Below are 17,942 nucleotides of genomic sequence, written 5' to 3'. Positions count from 1 at the left end.
GTCGATTCAAACTCCTTTATTTTCAGATTGATGATTTATAAGTATGAATATAAATATTCATACTTATAAATGTGCTTAATTTACCGCCAGCTCAGTAATAACTAATACTAATAATTTAATTCCAACTGTGTGTGTTTATTAGCGCTGGTGTTCGTGAATTCGACTTTTTTTTTGCAATGAAGCTCATTTGCATAGAAAGGGGACGATTTTGCACCAAATGTTTGCATGTTACCTCATTTTTAAGAAGTACACACAGAACCTGTGCACCGAGGTGCAATATGCAGGAAGTTAGGGTTGCAATTTAGCCTTTGGTGATGCTTTGAAAATGACACGGTTTGAAAACCGCAAAAGCCACGCTATCCTTTCGTGAATTCGCCCGAGTGTTTTTTTTTTTTTACAAAAAAAAAAAAAAGTTAAAGTTTAAACATTAATGATATACTCTTTGCACAGTTTGAATTGAATATGTTGAAAGAATTAGAAAATGATAACATCCTGTTTTATTTATGTTTTAGACAACATCCCAACTTTTGGGGAATCTAGATTGCCCCCCAAAAAAAATTACAATTAATTTCCAGTAATGCCAATACACAGGCCTGAGGTCTACAGCAGAAATGTTGTGAAGAGAAGTAACACAGATCATCAAGAAGCATCAACAGGCAATCCTTGGTTCAGACAGAGACAGAGAACTTAGCCAACCTGCCCGGTCCAAAGGCCTCCCAAACAGTTATTCCTAAAAATGTGCAAAGCTTTGTCAAGCTGACACCCTGAAATAGAGAGCACAGAGATCATTTTCAGACAAACTCTTGCTGGTTGAGGCTTGCAGCTGTCTGACTGAGTGTAAGAGATAGAGGGAGACAAAAGAAAAGACAACACGCAAAAAGAAACAATAAAAGACAAACAAAAGTCTGAACTTTGATAATTTAGCAAACATGGCAAAAAACTGTTAAAGAAAAAAGGTCAACACTGTGTAGAAATACATGGTCCACGCAAAATGTTCGGACACATCCAGCAGATAAAATGTTGCTACATGATGAACTGCTCCGCGCTTTGGAGTTGTCATGTTTTCATATAGTTTTTCCCTTGTGTCATAGCAACAAAACCACCTGGCGCCTACAAATACTACAACATTCAAACTTGCTCAAGATAATAAAAGCTGACCTTTCCTGAGACAGCGTCAGAGGGAGTGAGAGACAGGAATTCTTGTTATCTGACAAGGCATGAATCTAAACCAAACTTGTGGTTGCTATAAACAACAAGAGCTGTAGGGAGAGGCATTGTGTAGAGGGTAGAAACATTTAGCTCCAGAAGAGCAGAGTGTGAGCGGGGGGAGGTTAAATACTCGATGTGACCCCGGATGGTTGAGTGTCAGTGAGCTTTTTGGTGGCTGTTGCAGGGTCACCGGTGCAGGTAGAAGCAGGTTAGCTGGACCTCAGGGGCCCGGAGCTAAACATAATCTGTGTTACGCTTACTCTCTCCTGACACAGTTCTCGTTCTGAGCTGCAGCTAGAAGTGTGCACTCAAAGCCCAGAAGAGAAGCCTTAAAACTATAGCTGTGGTCTGAGTGTGCATACTTAACTCCAGATTTACACTTTTAGCTTGCATGCTCTGGTTTTTGCTCAAGAAGTGATTGGTTTTCCTCCAAAAAGCCAAAGCGTTGAACACGCAGTTCATACAAAATTTGCTTTTGTTAACCCTCTGAACCTCAAAACTCACCGGCAGGTTTAAAGTTAAAGTAATCATTCATTGTCGACAGAAACTGTAAAAACAAGCAATATCGGTGGATTCCTCACTTACCTACAGTCCATGGCCGACGCTCCCATCAGAAAAAGTAACCAAAAATAAGCTTAAAATTGTGATATTTCAATAAAGTAATAGTGCTTTCCATTAATTACCTAGACTGTGGCGGCCTGCCATAGTCAAATCCTTCCAGTCATAGTCTAACTTGACCCTGCCAACATTACATTTTTATAAAAACTTAAAGTATTTCTACACTAATCATGATATTAAGATATTTTGCATTGTGTTGCCACAGTGTCTTTCAGCCCCAGTCAGTCAGTCAATTCCCCCGACCCCCTAAAGTCTAAAGTAAATTAATGTTATACAGTATGCAAAGTGAACAAGATTCATGCATTTAACTGTAAAATGTACACAATATTCTCCTGGGGAGCATGCCCCCCTAAACCCCCCTAAACGGCCCCACCCTAGTCTCAGATAACACACTAACATTATTCTACATGTCCCATTTTTCTGGTTGTAGTTTTTTTTGGTAAAAAATAAACTGTCTGCATTAACCAGATCCTGTAAAAATAATAATTTCTGTGTTCCTCAATGCAACTGGAAAGCCATAATTCACTCTGCTGGGACCAACAGTAAAATTTAGTCAATAACAGACAGAACTGCAGGTTGTTTTAATGGCACAGCTAGAATAGGTAGAGGCTGTAAAAAATGAAAATAATTCAACATGTGAAGCACCCATTCTTTCCCCCCCTAACACTTTCTAAAGATAACCTATGCTTTTTATGATCTAAAGCATTATATCTGTGTTATACTGCACAGACATTTTTTTTTATTTTTCCCTACTTCTACCCATGATCATGTTGATTCTGTAGAGGCACAGGATTTATAAATGGCAGTAATAATCGAGACCACAGTGAGTAAAATGTGACAGGATCAAAAAACAACCCTGAAACTGCTTCTGCTTGGAGTCCAGAGGGTTAACTGTAAAACAGAAAGACACATTATCTAACCTCACACATGCATTGGTGCAACTTATCAAAAAAACACCAAATGGGAACCAGCATTTCCCCTGTGCTGGCTTAAAGGCTTTCACCTGAAGCCCTTAAACATGCTGGCCCACACTGAGCTGAGCCGGGCCATACAGCTGACATCCCAAGGACACACTGTTTCCATCCGATCTTAAATAATACACATAAAATGGCTGTGAGGGAAATTCGTACTGCTGAGACACAGACATGGTCTTAATACCTTTAACAGATCCAGAGTGAAAAAGGCTAAACGATGGACGGTTGAAACTGGTGAGTTGTTCCTTGCTCTCTCCAAACATTTGGTTCATTTCATACGTGGATAAGACCCAAAGGTTTTTGATCGTTCTTAAAATAGAAACATTAGGAAACAAAGTATGAGCTAATCTTGGTAAATGGATTAATGTTTTGTGAAGCCGAGAACAGGGGCATAAAAAATCCCCCGTTGTGAAACACACATAAAAAGGTCTCCCCAAAGAGCTAAAGTTACGACTAATCAGTGTGTGAGTGTGTGAGATGTAAGTGTGCTGTGATCACAGATGTAATCCCGCGGCTAATCCGGCAGATCACAGCCCTGAGGCAGATCAAACTGATATCTGACACCATCTTGTCTGACTCCTTACCCTCCAATTATCGAGGGTATTAGGAATATAGTATCTTGGTTTATGTCCATGTGTGAGTGTGTGTATGTTATATTTAACTACCACTAAACCCCAGCAGTACCGGGTGGAGCAGTGAAATAAAAAGGGAGCCGATGTCTGAAGGTTTTGTTAACGTCTGGGTTCAGAGCAAAACTATACAACTGAGACAGGTATATCGTTTCCTACGTCTAATCTCACACACTCTCTCACACACACACACACACACACACACACACACACACACACACACACACACACACACACACACACACACACACACACACACACACACACACACACACACACACACACACACACACACACACACACACACACACACACACACACACACACACACACACACACACACACACACACACACACACACACACACACACAGTACAGGAAAGGGGGGAGTTGGGGATGCAGTCTTGGAGCAAACCCAGGACCTGTAATTCAAACCTGTCATCGCTGAACAAGAGGGACCTGTTTGGTAAATAAGAGAGTGGTTCAACATAAGAGACGCGAATGTCCCACGCCACATCTGCTCTCCATTCTGATGTGGAACAAGAGACGGAGGAGGGAGGGACAGAGAGAAAGAGGGAGACGAGGAAAGAGTGTTAATAGAGTGAGAGAAAAACTGAGAAAAAAAATGAAAGTAGCGGAGAGCAGGGAGGAGAAATAACCACAGATGCCGGTGAATGCATCTAAATGCCTGCAACACAATCCTGTTTTGCCTCTTTCTGCCCACCCAGGGATTAATTTGTGCACATCGGGTTTGGTGTGCGTTCCCACTGTGGCTGCACAAACCTCAGCTTTCAACGCCACCCACAACGACCCTCTTTCTAATGAAAATTATGAGGGGAGAGCGTCATTTGAGTAAGGAAAATTCCATGTTGAGAAGTAAGAAGAAATAAAATCTCATGCTAATCAGATTGGCCACAACGAGCTGCTACTATAAAAGAGCTGACATGAGTAAATAATTACTTCTCTAAAGTTTTCGCCTCCTGCATGCCCTTCTCTGTGGTGATGGTAAATATAGGATTATGCAAATGATTATGCAAGGCATTAAATGGTTCCAGTTTCAAATGCGGTGGAAGGCCTGCGGTTTTGGAGTAAAAGCAAAAGAACCGACTCACTAAATATGGATCACTTGAGGAAAGAGAAAAGCAGTTTGCCAACAAATGAGTTCAATGCTAACATTCTGCTTCGACTGGAGAGGGCATGGCCGCCATGAGTGCGCTTGCATGCAGGTTTCTTTTTTTTTCCAAGATGCAAATTCCTGTCTCATGTTGTGGATAAACTTTGATTTGGCTGTTTGTATCCCAACAGCCAGGAGGGTCTGGAAACACAAGCCGTAATAAACTGTAAAAAACACTACCGAAAAGCAGTTCACAAATAAGCACCAATATTACCACAGACCAACTTTTAAACACCAGCATCCTCTCTCAAAGACGTCAACTACAGGCCTAAAGCTGAGCCACTGTATGTCACGGGGCAAAAGGCTCCTTTTCACTCAGTCAGTTACAGTGGCAAACTTTGATTTGTTGTCATTTTTCTAACATGGTGGTGTAACCCTTGAAACCATCATTGGCGACACATCATGACAGGCCTCTATTTGGAGAAAACTGTTTGTAAAATAACCTTTCTGCATTTTCCAAAATATTGCCCATGGTTCCTAACAGCCGTAACCACCTCCTGCTGCATTCCAGGCCTAACATGATCCCTAAACATGGATGTGACATGTTATTAGGCATGGGGGCACAGGGAGGGAGTTATGGGGGCCTGTGAGAGACCCTCTGTTGCCCAAACTGGGGATAAGTTTGGGGTCAGTGAATGCACAATCATCCACACACATGCAAGCAAACACAGTTGAGCAAATGATTTGTATGCATGGTGCAGACAAATATACACTTTCTGGAACTGGAACAAGTATGTCAGAAGTTAAGAAACAAAAAACAAACTTGTTGAAACCACATACTCAGACAAAAAATGTCCTACCAGACACTAATGGTTTCTCAGATTATTCACCTTCTTTTAGAATGCAGAAGTAAACAGTGGGACGAACTTCCGGTTACCGTGCTGCATTTCTGTTTGATCACTTCTTTCAGCTGAGCTAACTAGCTTAAAAGCTTATTTTAACACAAAATTGAAATGGCACGTTAGTGGGACACCCTAAATCTAATGTGTCACTGAAGAAGTGGCCTCAAATAAAAAAAAATTCTAACTACTTTTCACTACTTTAACTACTGGATAGCTCTAGGATGCACAACTACAAATGCAAAGAGGCTTACCAATACCACCACAGTGGAAACACTGGCAAGGTATTTATACACAACACCAAAAATTGGTATTTATTAAGGCTGATGTCTGGGGCCTCCATTAGTGGCCTCAGATAAAGTGCACTAGTATATTTAGCTACTTTATTGACTCTGTTGCTACATGGTTGCAAAACGTATCTTAGCCACCTAAAGAAAACAAATCAATATCTGTGTAAGTGTACCCTATATTTAGAAATTTTTCACTGCTTTACCTTGTCATCAGACAGCCCTTTTCTATGGGAAACCTAAGCCAATATATATCAAGCTGTGTTTTATTTAATGCCACCAGACTCCTTTGGCAAAACCAAAATATTACCTCGCAGAACATGCGAGCTGCTGGTCTTGCACTGCTTCCATTTGGTTGTTAGTTTTGTTGGTTCCTAACCTTTATAAAATTCCAAAGTCACACAATAACACCAAGAAACTTAGTGATTATGGCATTATTTGACCAGCAACTTCTGAGTTCTGTGAGATAAAATGAGTGTTTTTTTCAATGACGTCTGGTGGCTTTGAAGAGATATTCTAAATATAACATACACTGATAATGATTTATTAGGTAGGCCTATTCAAGGTTGCTAAAATACATTTTGTGGCTGCTGCCATCCACAGCAGTACATTGTTTAGCTTCCATGCTGGCATGGTTTCTCTAGTAGGTAACACACTGACTATGGATAAATACCTCATGCAACCAATCTCTTTACATAAAAAAAACAAAGCAATATTTGTTAAATTGAAGGCGAATTACTTTTGCCATTGGCAGTTAGCCTCTATTGTTAGCCACTGTGGCTAACTAACTTACTGCTACTAAAACAAACTCAGACGATTGGCAAACAGATACCGAGTAATGAACTGAATAAACTGAGATCTAATCTACTTGGAAAATAATATCAACATCACAAAACCCTTCCTCCCCTGTACCTGATTCCAGGTGTCTGGTTCTGGAGGTGCTCCTGCCAGCGCTGGTGATGGTGGTGTTGGAGACAGAGAGGGGAGGATGGGTGAGGAGGATGGGAGTGGGGATGTGAGTATGTGCAGGCAGAGAGGCAGCAAGGGCAGGATGAAGTTGTCCCGGGGTGGGGAATGGCGCCGAGCCCTGGGCCTGTGCCTGGGTTCTGAAAGAGCGGGCACTCCGGCTGTCCGCAGGGGCAGCACAGGGTGGAGTGGAAGTGACAGTGCTGGCAGCAGAGTGGTGGGGGTTGCAGAGAAGGGGAGGAAGAGGACGGGGAGAGGGTGGAGGAAAGGTGGCGTTTGGCCAGCCGCTGGGAGTCTATGACAGCGGGGGAGGAAGAGGTGGGGGAGGACGGGGGAAGGTTCCTCAGGGAGCCATTCTGTTTGACCACACCACCGTTTTGGCTCGGTCTGTTTGTTCTCTGGACCACATGCGATCTCTGTTGAACTTTAGATGGCGCATCTTGTACTATAACATCTTCTTCTCCATCTGTTGGAAGGCAGTCACCACTTGAGGCAGCTGTCAGTGGGTCCTGGCCGTTGCTGACTGGTGTGCTGGTGTGTGAGGGGGCATTTCCGTTGGCACTGAGAGGATGGTGGCCTCCGTTGCTGAGAGCCAGAGGGTCGCCACTTGCATCGCTCAGGGCCATGGTCCTCTCCCAGCGGGCCTGGCAAGGACACTGTCACTCCTCTGAGGGAGAAGAGGGAAACAGAGAAAAAGAGAGGGAGTTTTAGGCTCTGTAAAACAGAAGTTTAAAGAAAAAAATATTTTTCATTTCAACCCGTGGTACAACTAAAGGTACATTTGTTTGGACAAATATATAATGATAACAACAAAAATAACCCATACAAGTTTATTTTAAGAGCCGATATCTAGCCATTTTCCATGGTTTTCTTGATAATTACCAAAATCATTATCAAGAAAACCATGGAAATTAAATTAAACTCTTATGAGCTATTTTTGTTGTTATCATTATATTTGTCCAAACAACTGTACCTTTAGTTGTACCAGGAATGAAAATGAACAAGAAATTGAAGAAAACAATGGTGGGCTAATATTTTTTTCCAATGACGATATGTGAGCTGTGAGGTTGTTAATATTCATCATTTCTGACTTCAGATTCAATCAGTAATGGACATTTTTAATTTTATGCATTTCCATTTTTAACTTCTATAACATTAATGGTTAGTCATCACAGTTCAACATTTCAGACAATATGCTTAGGCACTTTCACTGTCAATACCCTGTCAATATGAAGCTTGCCCTGCTCTGTCCAAAGGTGACAAAAAATAACTCTTCTTGTTGTTTAATCCTTACAGAAAAAGATACCATGTAAATAAATGTAGAAATGTTTGCCAGGCGACCAGCAGAGATTCCAGGAAACAATGTTTTTGGGCAAGAAATAATCCATCACTGAACGTTAAAGACCCAGCCATAACAAAAGAAGCCAAAACATGATTTGTGAGGTCACAGTTACCTTTGACCTCCAGCATGTTATTCTATAATTAGTAAACTCAGTATCACTCAAATATTGATGTTGATGCAGTTATACATTCCAACACTTCATGTACATCTTCAACCAAGAAAATCTATACAGTCACCATATAAAGTGGACACCATGAAAAGATTAGTGTCATCAATTCAGTAATGTGAAAATGTGAAATATGGTCACAATCTGACCTTCTGTTCCTAAGTTGTAGCATTTGATAATAGTCAGAGAAGTCTTTTGGCAGAACACATTGACCATTAAACTTTTGGGAATAAAATGTCATCACTTCAACACCATTTTATCCATGGATGTATATTAGAACTGGGTATGTCGGTGCCGCTCAGCATTCAGACAATTTTTTTCCAGTAGCCAATCACGGTATTGCAGCACGTTCCCCAACAGTAAAATTGTTGGCAGGATACCTCAAATTTATGAAAAGGGAAATTATGACTATTTGTATTATGAATTATTGATATATGGATGTTTTATATTTGTAAAACTTTCCTTGAGTCAAGAAAGAGGTCACGGTGACCCACTTAAATGTAATAAGTTCATCCTTCTAGTCCAAGAGGACATTTTTGCAGATATTTTGAGGAATTTCCTCAAGACATTCCTGAGATATCACTTTCACAACAATGGGACAGACATATAGAATATGCAAAAACATTATGTCTCTGGCCATGGCTGTCTCCAGTAGAGACACATGATGGTAGTAGAAAAAGCAGAGCCAGAAAGAGATGAAGTAAGTGAACGCTCTTGAACTGACCACTGATCATATTCCCACAGTTGGACAGGGCTCTGAGAGAGGATGACTGGACTACACCCAGGTTCAAATGCTGGTAAGACGCTGTGCTCGTGTGATCTGTTCATTTAGTATCAATGTCAAATAAACAACTGAGATTCAATCTATGACAACAGGGATCTCTGTTCTTTAAGGCTGGACAATCTCATAAAAATCACAAACAAGTCCTCAGAAACGGAGCGGGAGAGCTGTTTCCATTCAGAAGAGTGGCGCCAAGTAAAGGAAGAGAAGGACAGAGACTGTAGGAGGAAAATGAGAGGGCTGAAAACTGTGTTCCAGTACAAACATACAGTCAGCAAAAAATAAAATGAAAGTTGTTTTGCAAACTGAGGAAACACTAATTACATTATAGATGCAAAAACATTTATACAAAAAGTAGCCTTTCCACTTCTCAAAAGTAACATTCTCAAATATGATTTGTCAACAACTAAATTACTGTTTATTATATTATGTGCAAGGTCCAATTTGGCACTAAAGTGATACATGTGTAATAAAAAGCCTGTTCTGGAGATTGCAAAATATGCACTGAAACAACGAAGCTTAACAGAGATCAGTGACATTCAGCAGCCGCCAGGTGCAGATTAAATATGTATGAACCTTTTTTCATCAGCTTTTTATCCAACTTTGTCACCTATTTCACTGTATGTTCTGTTAGTTCAAATGCTTAACAAATAAGTGCTCAGGTGAATGATTAAAGTGGAAATAAAAATCCCTGCTGATACCACAAGATGAAAAAAGGTCACGGTTGTCTTGCAAAACAAAGAAAAACAAAACAGACTCTCTATAGAGTTAGATGGGGAGGAGTTCTTTGATGATTTACTGAATCACCATTGAAATATTTGGCAAACTAAACTTATGTTCTATCTTCTCATTGGAGTCACAACAGTTACATCAAATAGGGCCCATTTGAGATCAATATGATTTAAGGAGCATGAATACGACCCGGCATAAATCTTCAGTGTTTGTATAGATTACAAAGCATTAGACACTCCTTCACTGGGAGGCAAAAAAATGGTTCCAACAGAGTGAGAAAAAACAGAAGGTTTAGGTTATGCTACAGTTTCAGCCCCTATATGTGCTTCGGCTTGAATTACAAAATACTCACAGGAGACCGCGATGTGAAAATGTGATTCTGTGGGCTATTTTAGCAGGGGTGGGGGGGGTGTCTCCAGCTTTGTGCCTTGATATGCTTGACACGCTTCAAATGCAGTTCAGTTGTGTTTCACGGGTAGAATGCAGGCCCCAAGGTGGACAGAAACCATAGACTGTACATTAATAATGGACATGGTCACCGTGACGTCGCCATCTTTGTTTTTTGAAACTGGGAGTGACCATATTTGGACTGGGGAGGAGCGAGGACGGATGTATCTAAAAATAACTGAATAATTTAACAACCAACTCCTTGGAGTGTCTTTTAGTACAACCGAACGCTGAACAGGACATTTTTGAATGTCCAAATTGTTCAAATAAACATTCAAGGAAAGGCTTGACCATTGGTCAAAGCATCAAAGATCTGAGACGAAAACACGACAAACAAGTTTAGGGCTGTTTATATGTAGACTTGGCCCTGGATACACATTGTTTTGTTTTGCTTCAATGCATTTGATGACGGCTTGCCTTGTTAGCATCCTGTCAATCAAAGTTAGCCACACCCTAAGTCATACGCTGCTTTATCATCTATTTTCTTCCAAATAGGACCATAATTTGAAGTTGTCTCATTTTGTATTGAGATAGATAGGACCGGAGTTCTTTTGCAACCAACGTTGGCGACTTCTGCTGGAATTTTTGATAGAATGCAGGCCTAAGGCATTTTGGGGTTGAACCAGAAATTTTCCATAAAGAGAAAAAAATAAGAGAAGTCACCTCCAGATGCAACAAATGTTCATAACCATCCAAATGTGGTCTTACCCAGGTATGCTGAATGATAATACCCACCTGACTATAATTATTTATGAGCAAAGGCAACACCACCTATGATCTATATAAGAGTGTGCAAACACTGACACAAGCCCAAGAATTGCAGAGATGCCACCAAAACAAGGCTGAGTGAGAAGATGAACTTCAGTAGTAGTGGAATTTTCAGTGTCAGCACTGAAATTACAGAATAAAAACACATAATAAAACTACAAATATAGAACATATATCTAATATATGTATACATATAAAAATCCACAATCTAAATTAGACTGTATGATATTCATTATTTTTTGTTTTATTTTATTTTCATGTTCATTTTTTTTTTTTTTTAATATATATGTCATATATTTTTAATTGCCCCAAATGACACAAAAGTCCTAATTTTGTTTCAATGAATTCTCAACTTCTGGCATTAGCTTCTCGTCTTGTAAGAAGGAAAAGTTTTAAAAGTGACAAATAGATGCTATGCAGTAAATTTGTGTTCAGGTTAACTAAAATTAACTAAAGTATTTGGACAAAATAACTGATAACATCAACTTTTTTTAAAATGAAACTTTAAAGTGTTAAATCTGAGAACAGAATTGTGGGTTTTTTTTGTGAATATTTTTTATTACAATCTCCTAGTCTAAATTTCATTTACCGCAGAGGATCTGTTGATCACAGCTGCGACAGCTTGTATCTGATATTCTCAATATGCAACAATACTTGTGCATTTCTGTTTTCACTGTGTAAAACTTTTAAATGTCACATACTTGAGTTTGCGTCAGCACGCAGAGTATTGTGAATAACTCCTTCTTGATGCATGAAGACAGAGCCTCTGCTATCTGTGATGCCATCAGGAGATAAACACTAAACTGGAGGCTGATGACGTTGAAAATCTTTCAGATGCTGCAGACCTAAACTGATTACTTTAGTGCTTTAATAATGCATCCATACTCCGTAAAATATGATTGCTTTGTACCATTGCAATGCCCACTCAAATCCTTTGTCACTAAAGCCACTTCAAAATAACTTTTATATCACATCTCTTACTTAAAACTGCAAAAAATGAAATAAAGTTCAATAGTTTTCTTACATTTAAGCTGAATTATCCAAAATTCTAAATTACGCACCTTGAGCTTTACCTTCACCCTATCAAGACACCTCTACACATGCAGCCCAGAAAAACATCTTGCAGCAAAATGGATGTGCTTGCATTTGAGTGCCAAGCGATACATCACACTAGCCTGTTTTTCCCACCCAACACTGAGCGAAAGACACGCGGCGTATGTGACCAATGCGCTCTGTGACACCTCAACATGAGTGAGCGCTGAAACATGAGCATGACAGCCCCGTCGGGTCAGGGGTGGCTGGGAGGACGGGGGGTTGAGAAAAGGGGAGGAGAGGAAGAATAACTCTGGAGCCCAAAGAGCTCAGAATAGCAGAGTAGTGAGGGAAACCCAGATGAAGTCATTAGTCTGACTCCCACAGCTGTCAAGAGTCTGTCATGACATAAAGAGCCTGGATGGAAACACCAAGCCCTAATGGATCAAGTACGAAAAAGAAGAATAAAGAGAATAACATTTGCTACACTATAGTAGAAATGTGTAACCAAGAAATGTGCAACCAAGTGTGCTTTCTGCTGTTTGTGTCAAAAGGAATTCTAGCGTCAGCTCTGTGTGTGTGCCAATGCAGAGCGTTGACAGGCAGGTGAGACATCTTGGGCAGACTGTGCAGACACAAGCAGGGTCTTGTGTCTCACTTCAAAATAAAAGCTGACAGCTGGACCAAGCTGCACCGTGAACCACTGGAACTAAGACTCAAAAATGCTTCTGTCGGTCTATCTATTTATGTGCAAAATTTCAGCTGGCGTTCTTGATCAAAGAGACGGCGGAATAACTGAATTAAAGCACATTAGCATTGCAGAAGTGCAGCCTGGTTGTGATTAACTGAAACAGAAAAGACGAAGGTAATGCGAGCAACCAAGTAAGGGATAAAGGAGCAGAGTATTAAGTAGTGGAATAAGGATTTCCTCCTACTTGCATTTCTTTACCTCATCCTACGATTTGTCTAAAATGTATTACATCTGGATTGCTGGACTTTAATCACTCTGTAATTACCTCTAAGAAAAACTTTTAGGAACAGGAGTTAAAGCAGAAGATTTATTTCATTAGCATTTTGAATTTACCACAGCAAAAAGGATTTACTTAAACAAAAAACTTGTACAGCCTTCGTCTTTGGGTCACAGAAAAGTAAGAGTCCGATAGATATATTGGTTGACTGATATTATTGGCCGATAATGGCCCATCAAAGGCATGTCTGTATCGGTGTAACTTTTTTTTTTTTACTACACACAAATACTGTTAAAAAGTGAATAGCAAACGCCATTTCTAAATCAACATTTTTAACTTTTGTTTTGAAACAGTCAGCAATTGTTAAACTGAACATTATTTATTTTATTCCTATTTATTTATTTTTTTGGTTATCATTTATAGAATTGTCAACAAAATACATTGTTTGTATAATTTACAATAATGTATAACGATGTTAAATATTATATAATAACATTTTTTTTCTTGTTTGCGAATGTAGCTCTTTGGGTGCCTTTACAGTGTGGTGAAAAAATCTGTGCACAAGCTACATAATAGGTCTACTTTCATTCCAGCTCAAAAAATGACTATATTGGCCACCATATTGGTTATTGATAAACAATCAGTGACGTCAGTGTTTTTAATAGGTCTGTAAAATATTTATATATGGTGAGAGGTTTGGAATTTTTTTTCAATAAAAAAAATGTGATTTCACATCATTTTGGACCATTATTATTACCACATCTGTGTACAAAAAGTTAGCTGCAGCACAGACAAATAATAAATAAACAACACCTACAAAGCTAAAACAACAACTTGGTAAGAAGTTCACTGGGAACCAAGAATAACCATTAGATCTAGTAAAAGTAATCTGGTTAGTTTTGATGCTCCAACACTGAGAGCATTTAGATTAATTCAGCTTCTGTGGTATTCAAAACGACTTGGGTGCTGCACCTGAACCGCATAATGATTGGGGAAAACCCTGAATGTGGATGTGATGATGAGGTGGGTAAAGGCAGCAGTCTGGTAAGTTTAGAAAATGACGTGAGTAAACTGAAATGCAGCCTTTAAAACTATGAAAAGACAAAACTGCTTTTACATCACAATTTATATAAAATATCCATATTTTCCAGCCTTAATCCATAATAACATAGGCAGATCATGGGGAATTACTATTATTATTATTATATTATTATTATTATTATTGTGTTTTAATAAATCATCTTTGCTCACTGCATCTTAGCCTTTCCCCCTTCATGTGTCTTGAACTACAGGTGATTAACTTCTTTTTAAAATAAATTTTTTTATTTGTAGGTTATCTTCTATATTGGTATCAGCCATGAGAAGCAGGTAATTATCAGTTGTTAGTATCAGTTCATATTTGTATCCCTCCTTGAATCCTAAACAATCACTCCCACTTAAGCCAACAGGTCAAACTCTGTCTAGACTTCCAAATGTGATGAAGTGTCATTTCCCCCTCATTTTCACCATAAAACCTGCAGCTTTAAAGTATTACTTGTGTCAATAAGGATGGCTACAGTTGCCCCCCTCGAACCCCACAAGTCCTCGGTTAGAAGAATTATTTAGTGCCTCTAACCTTGAAATAACCAAGAGAGTCGACCAAAAACCAACATATGTAATGATTCCCAGGGCAAGTGGTTTGGAAAAAACGCAGGTGATGACGAAGCGCTTCTTCATCTGTCTTTCATGTGAAGTTTATGATTATGGGGTGTGAGAGATAGAGAGACCTTGGGCGACAGGCGGCTCCGCAGCACAAGGCAAGGCATCCTGCATCCCTTTAATTAAAGCTAATAGGCAGTAATTACCAGGAATCAGTCAAGAGACAGTTAATAACCACATTAATTCTATTAATAATAACATTTACAACGACAGGCTGAGTGTCCCTGCTCACATGCTAGACAAGGCTTTAGGACAAATACTCTTTGACATGTTTCTGGTTGTCAGGAGAGATTTTGGACATATTTGACCCCCTCTGGGTTCTTCTTCACAGCTGGGTTGTTAAACATTCCAATTTGAAGGTGCTGGCTCAAGGCTACAGCGGTGAGAATTGTGGTAAATTAGCCGAACGCATCAGGTCAACCTGCTTTTTTATCATTCCTTTAACTACATTAGGGAAGTAAGGATTAGGGAAATTAATTATTTGTATTTAATCGTGTTAAAATAGATATCAACAGGTGTTTGATCTGCTTTAAACACAGTTAATGTAGAAAGTATTTTTTCCCAGCAAGGGTAAATCAAACACACTCTTCACCCAATGTTTACAATAGTGTCATTCTGAATGTAGGCAAATCATTGAAAATAAACAGTGAATTAATTTATTGTGGTAAAACCATTTGAATTTAGTTTAGCTTGTTTTTAATGGCTGACATAAATCTAAATAATTTAAGACCTGCACATCACGATAACTAGCCTACATCAAATTAAAGTAAGTCATATTAGTGTCAATCATGCCAATCATGTTTTTTTTAAAAGTATTCATTGTAAATCAGTTTTACTCATCTACTGATTTAGAGTTGAAACAATAGTTAATATATGTTACCAGTGTAGTAGCCTCCCCATCAGCTCTATCCAGAAAACGCTGAGGGGAAAAACAGATTAAGTAATTTTGACATCCGTCTACCCCGCTTCCAGCCAAACCACTTGGATAGACACACTGACGCTTAACTAGGGAGACGCATGGACCCAAACTGCACTCAACTACCAAGTCTTGATTAGCTCACTACTTCTAAACACATTAGCGCACTCTGCGATAGCAGCTCACCGACTTCCTCGTCTAAAAAGGTCACCGAGGTCCGGAGAAAATGTACAAATGTGGCAGCAGAGAAAAAGCGCCTGAAGAGCAGCGAGTATTCATAGTATCCTACCGTGTTTTGTGTCTCCCGGTGCTTTGCGTTTGTTATCGCCGGTGTGAACTGCAGCACGCGGCGCTTCGTTACCACCAAGAGAAAAAAAAGAATCCTTCTGTTTCAGTCTCAATATCCGCCAGCGCCGTTAAACAAACAATACAACCCGAAAAGGCAACAACACGTCTCGGGCAGAGCGGGCTGTTTCTTATGGGAGTGTGTCCTGCCAGAATGACAAACAGCCACACACACACGAACCCCGGCTCCCTGCTCTCTCCGGAGGGACGGAGGCAGGAGGCGGTGGGCTGGGACTGCACCGTAGACCACTGATAGGACGCTCTCACTGTCTGCTTTAACCCGCTCACTGCCACACCGACGGCACGCGCCAAGGTAATGTTACCACTCATGCGCGTTACCGCAGGGTTTTATAAAAGGTAAATAGCTGCTTGACGCGAGAGAAAAAAAAGCTATACCAAAAGAAAACAAAATACTGACCTGGAAACCATTAAAGAGCATTATGCATGGTTCATACGGCTGCTTGAAATCCTTGAAAATGCTTAAATTTTAATATTGTATTTTCAAGGTTTGAAAAGTGCTTGAAAATGCTTGAAATTCTTACTGTATTTCTCGTGCAATCTGACTATAGATAACCACATGTTCAATGAAAAAAATAATAAAAATCGAATATTCAGATTAGCAAACTGTACTTTTGGTTGTTAAAAGTGTAAAACCTTCGCTGTCCGTATGGTTGAGTGAAACTACCCCTTTTAGCATGTGAGTACTCATCTAAAACATGCAACTTACAACCGTTGTAAGGTCCTGGAAAAGCTTGAAAATGGACCTTGAAAGTCCTTGAAAAGTGCTTGAATTTGACCACTCAAAAAGTGTATGAACCTTGATTATGGTAACTACATTAAGGAAACATTCACAGAAGTAAACCATTAATTCACTATTCACAATATTAATGTGCAAAGCTATTAAATTGCATTTTTGATATATTAGTTAATTGAACAAATTCCACCTGTACTGTTGCCTAAATAACCTTATGAGTCTAGAGTTTACATTTTGCATTCGGTATTAGCACTCAAAATTACGTAAACTACGAATAAGCATAGACAACAAGCTGCGTTGTGAACATTTAGCGTTCACGTACCTGCTATGTACAACGATGTTACTGGAGGATTTCTCTTGAGGAAGCTCCACATAAAAGGCCATCAGGAATTCATTGATACACTGATGAACCAGCATTGAGAGCAATTTGGGGTTCAGTATCTCACCCAAGGATACTTCGACATGTCGACAATTAGTGGGTGACCACTATACTAACTGATGTTAATTGTTGCCGTAAAAGGCGAAAGGCGCTTTATCGTAGATGACACGTAATCTGTCTTAGAAACTTTCAAAACTTTCTGCCATTTTTGTAGTTGTATTCGCTTCCGGTGGCAACGCAAATTTGCATCTTGAATGTAGATATATACTGTGGCGAACTTTGACTAGCTGACTCAAAACCTCAACCAACAATTAAGACGTGTGTGTCATCCTGCACTGCCCACATACCGCCTCAGCAAGCGATGGTCACTACCTATATTCATGTATCTTATTGTGCAATGGAAACAACTAGCATGCTGGGCTACCTGGTGACATAGACCAAGCTGAACAAATGGGTGAACAGAAGTTCAAATTCATTACGTGCAGGGGAAATGCATCGTTACCAGTCATACAAATGCCCACAAATGTGTTGGGTTGTAAGTGGATGGTCACCACTGACCCTTCAGGAAATGGACTGATGATGGAATGTATGTCATATAGATTTGTGATCAAAATATTGTGGACACAGTGGAAAGTATGAAGGCCACTTTACAAATATGCTACGAGCCTAGCTTTCATTGACAACTTACTGGAAATAATGGCAACAACAGGAAGGTCAAAACAAACAAAATCTTGAAATTAAAAAAATTTAAAATGGTCTTTTGATTCAACATCATAACTGCAAAAAGCATTGTCTTTAATGAAACAGCGGATGGGATAGTATGGGATACTCTAGTTAGTCTCAAGATGACTTTATTGAAGAGACAGATATCAAAAACTAGAATATAAATTACAATAGTGAATAGAAAAAGGTAGAACA

At 39.5% G+C, this 17,942-nt stretch overlaps 1 protein-coding gene across 2 annotated transcripts in view; it reads right to left on the bottom strand.

Moving 5' to 3' along the window:
* Positions 1 to 17,942, bottom strand: part of disp1 (dispatched homolog 1 (Drosophila)) — a 109,680-nt gene that overhangs the window by 29,527 nt on the left and 62,211 nt on the right. The window contains exons 1-2 of one of the 2 annotated variants that reach the window (XM_059355787.1): positions 15,836 to 16,122; positions 6,643 to 7,363 (exon numbers count right to left, since the gene is read on the bottom strand). In XM_059355787.1, the coding sequence (XP_059211770.1) occupies positions 6,643 to 7,322 (680 nt within the window). In that variant the 5' untranslated portion in view covers positions 7,323 to 7,363; positions 15,836 to 16,122. Of the gene's footprint in view, positions 1 to 6,642; positions 7,364 to 15,835; positions 16,123 to 17,942 lie in introns of those variants that run through there. The other variant, XM_059355786.1, reaches the window with a different exon arrangement.

The sequence above is a fragment of the Centropristis striata genome, chromosome 18 (assembly GCF_030273125.1).
Source record: "Centropristis striata isolate RG_2023a ecotype Rhode Island chromosome 18, C.striata_1.0, whole genome shotgun sequence".
NCBI lineage: Eukaryota > Metazoa > Chordata > Actinopteri > Perciformes > Serranidae > Centropristis > Centropristis striata.
This window is presented reverse-complemented; position numbering and strand designations above follow the sequence as displayed.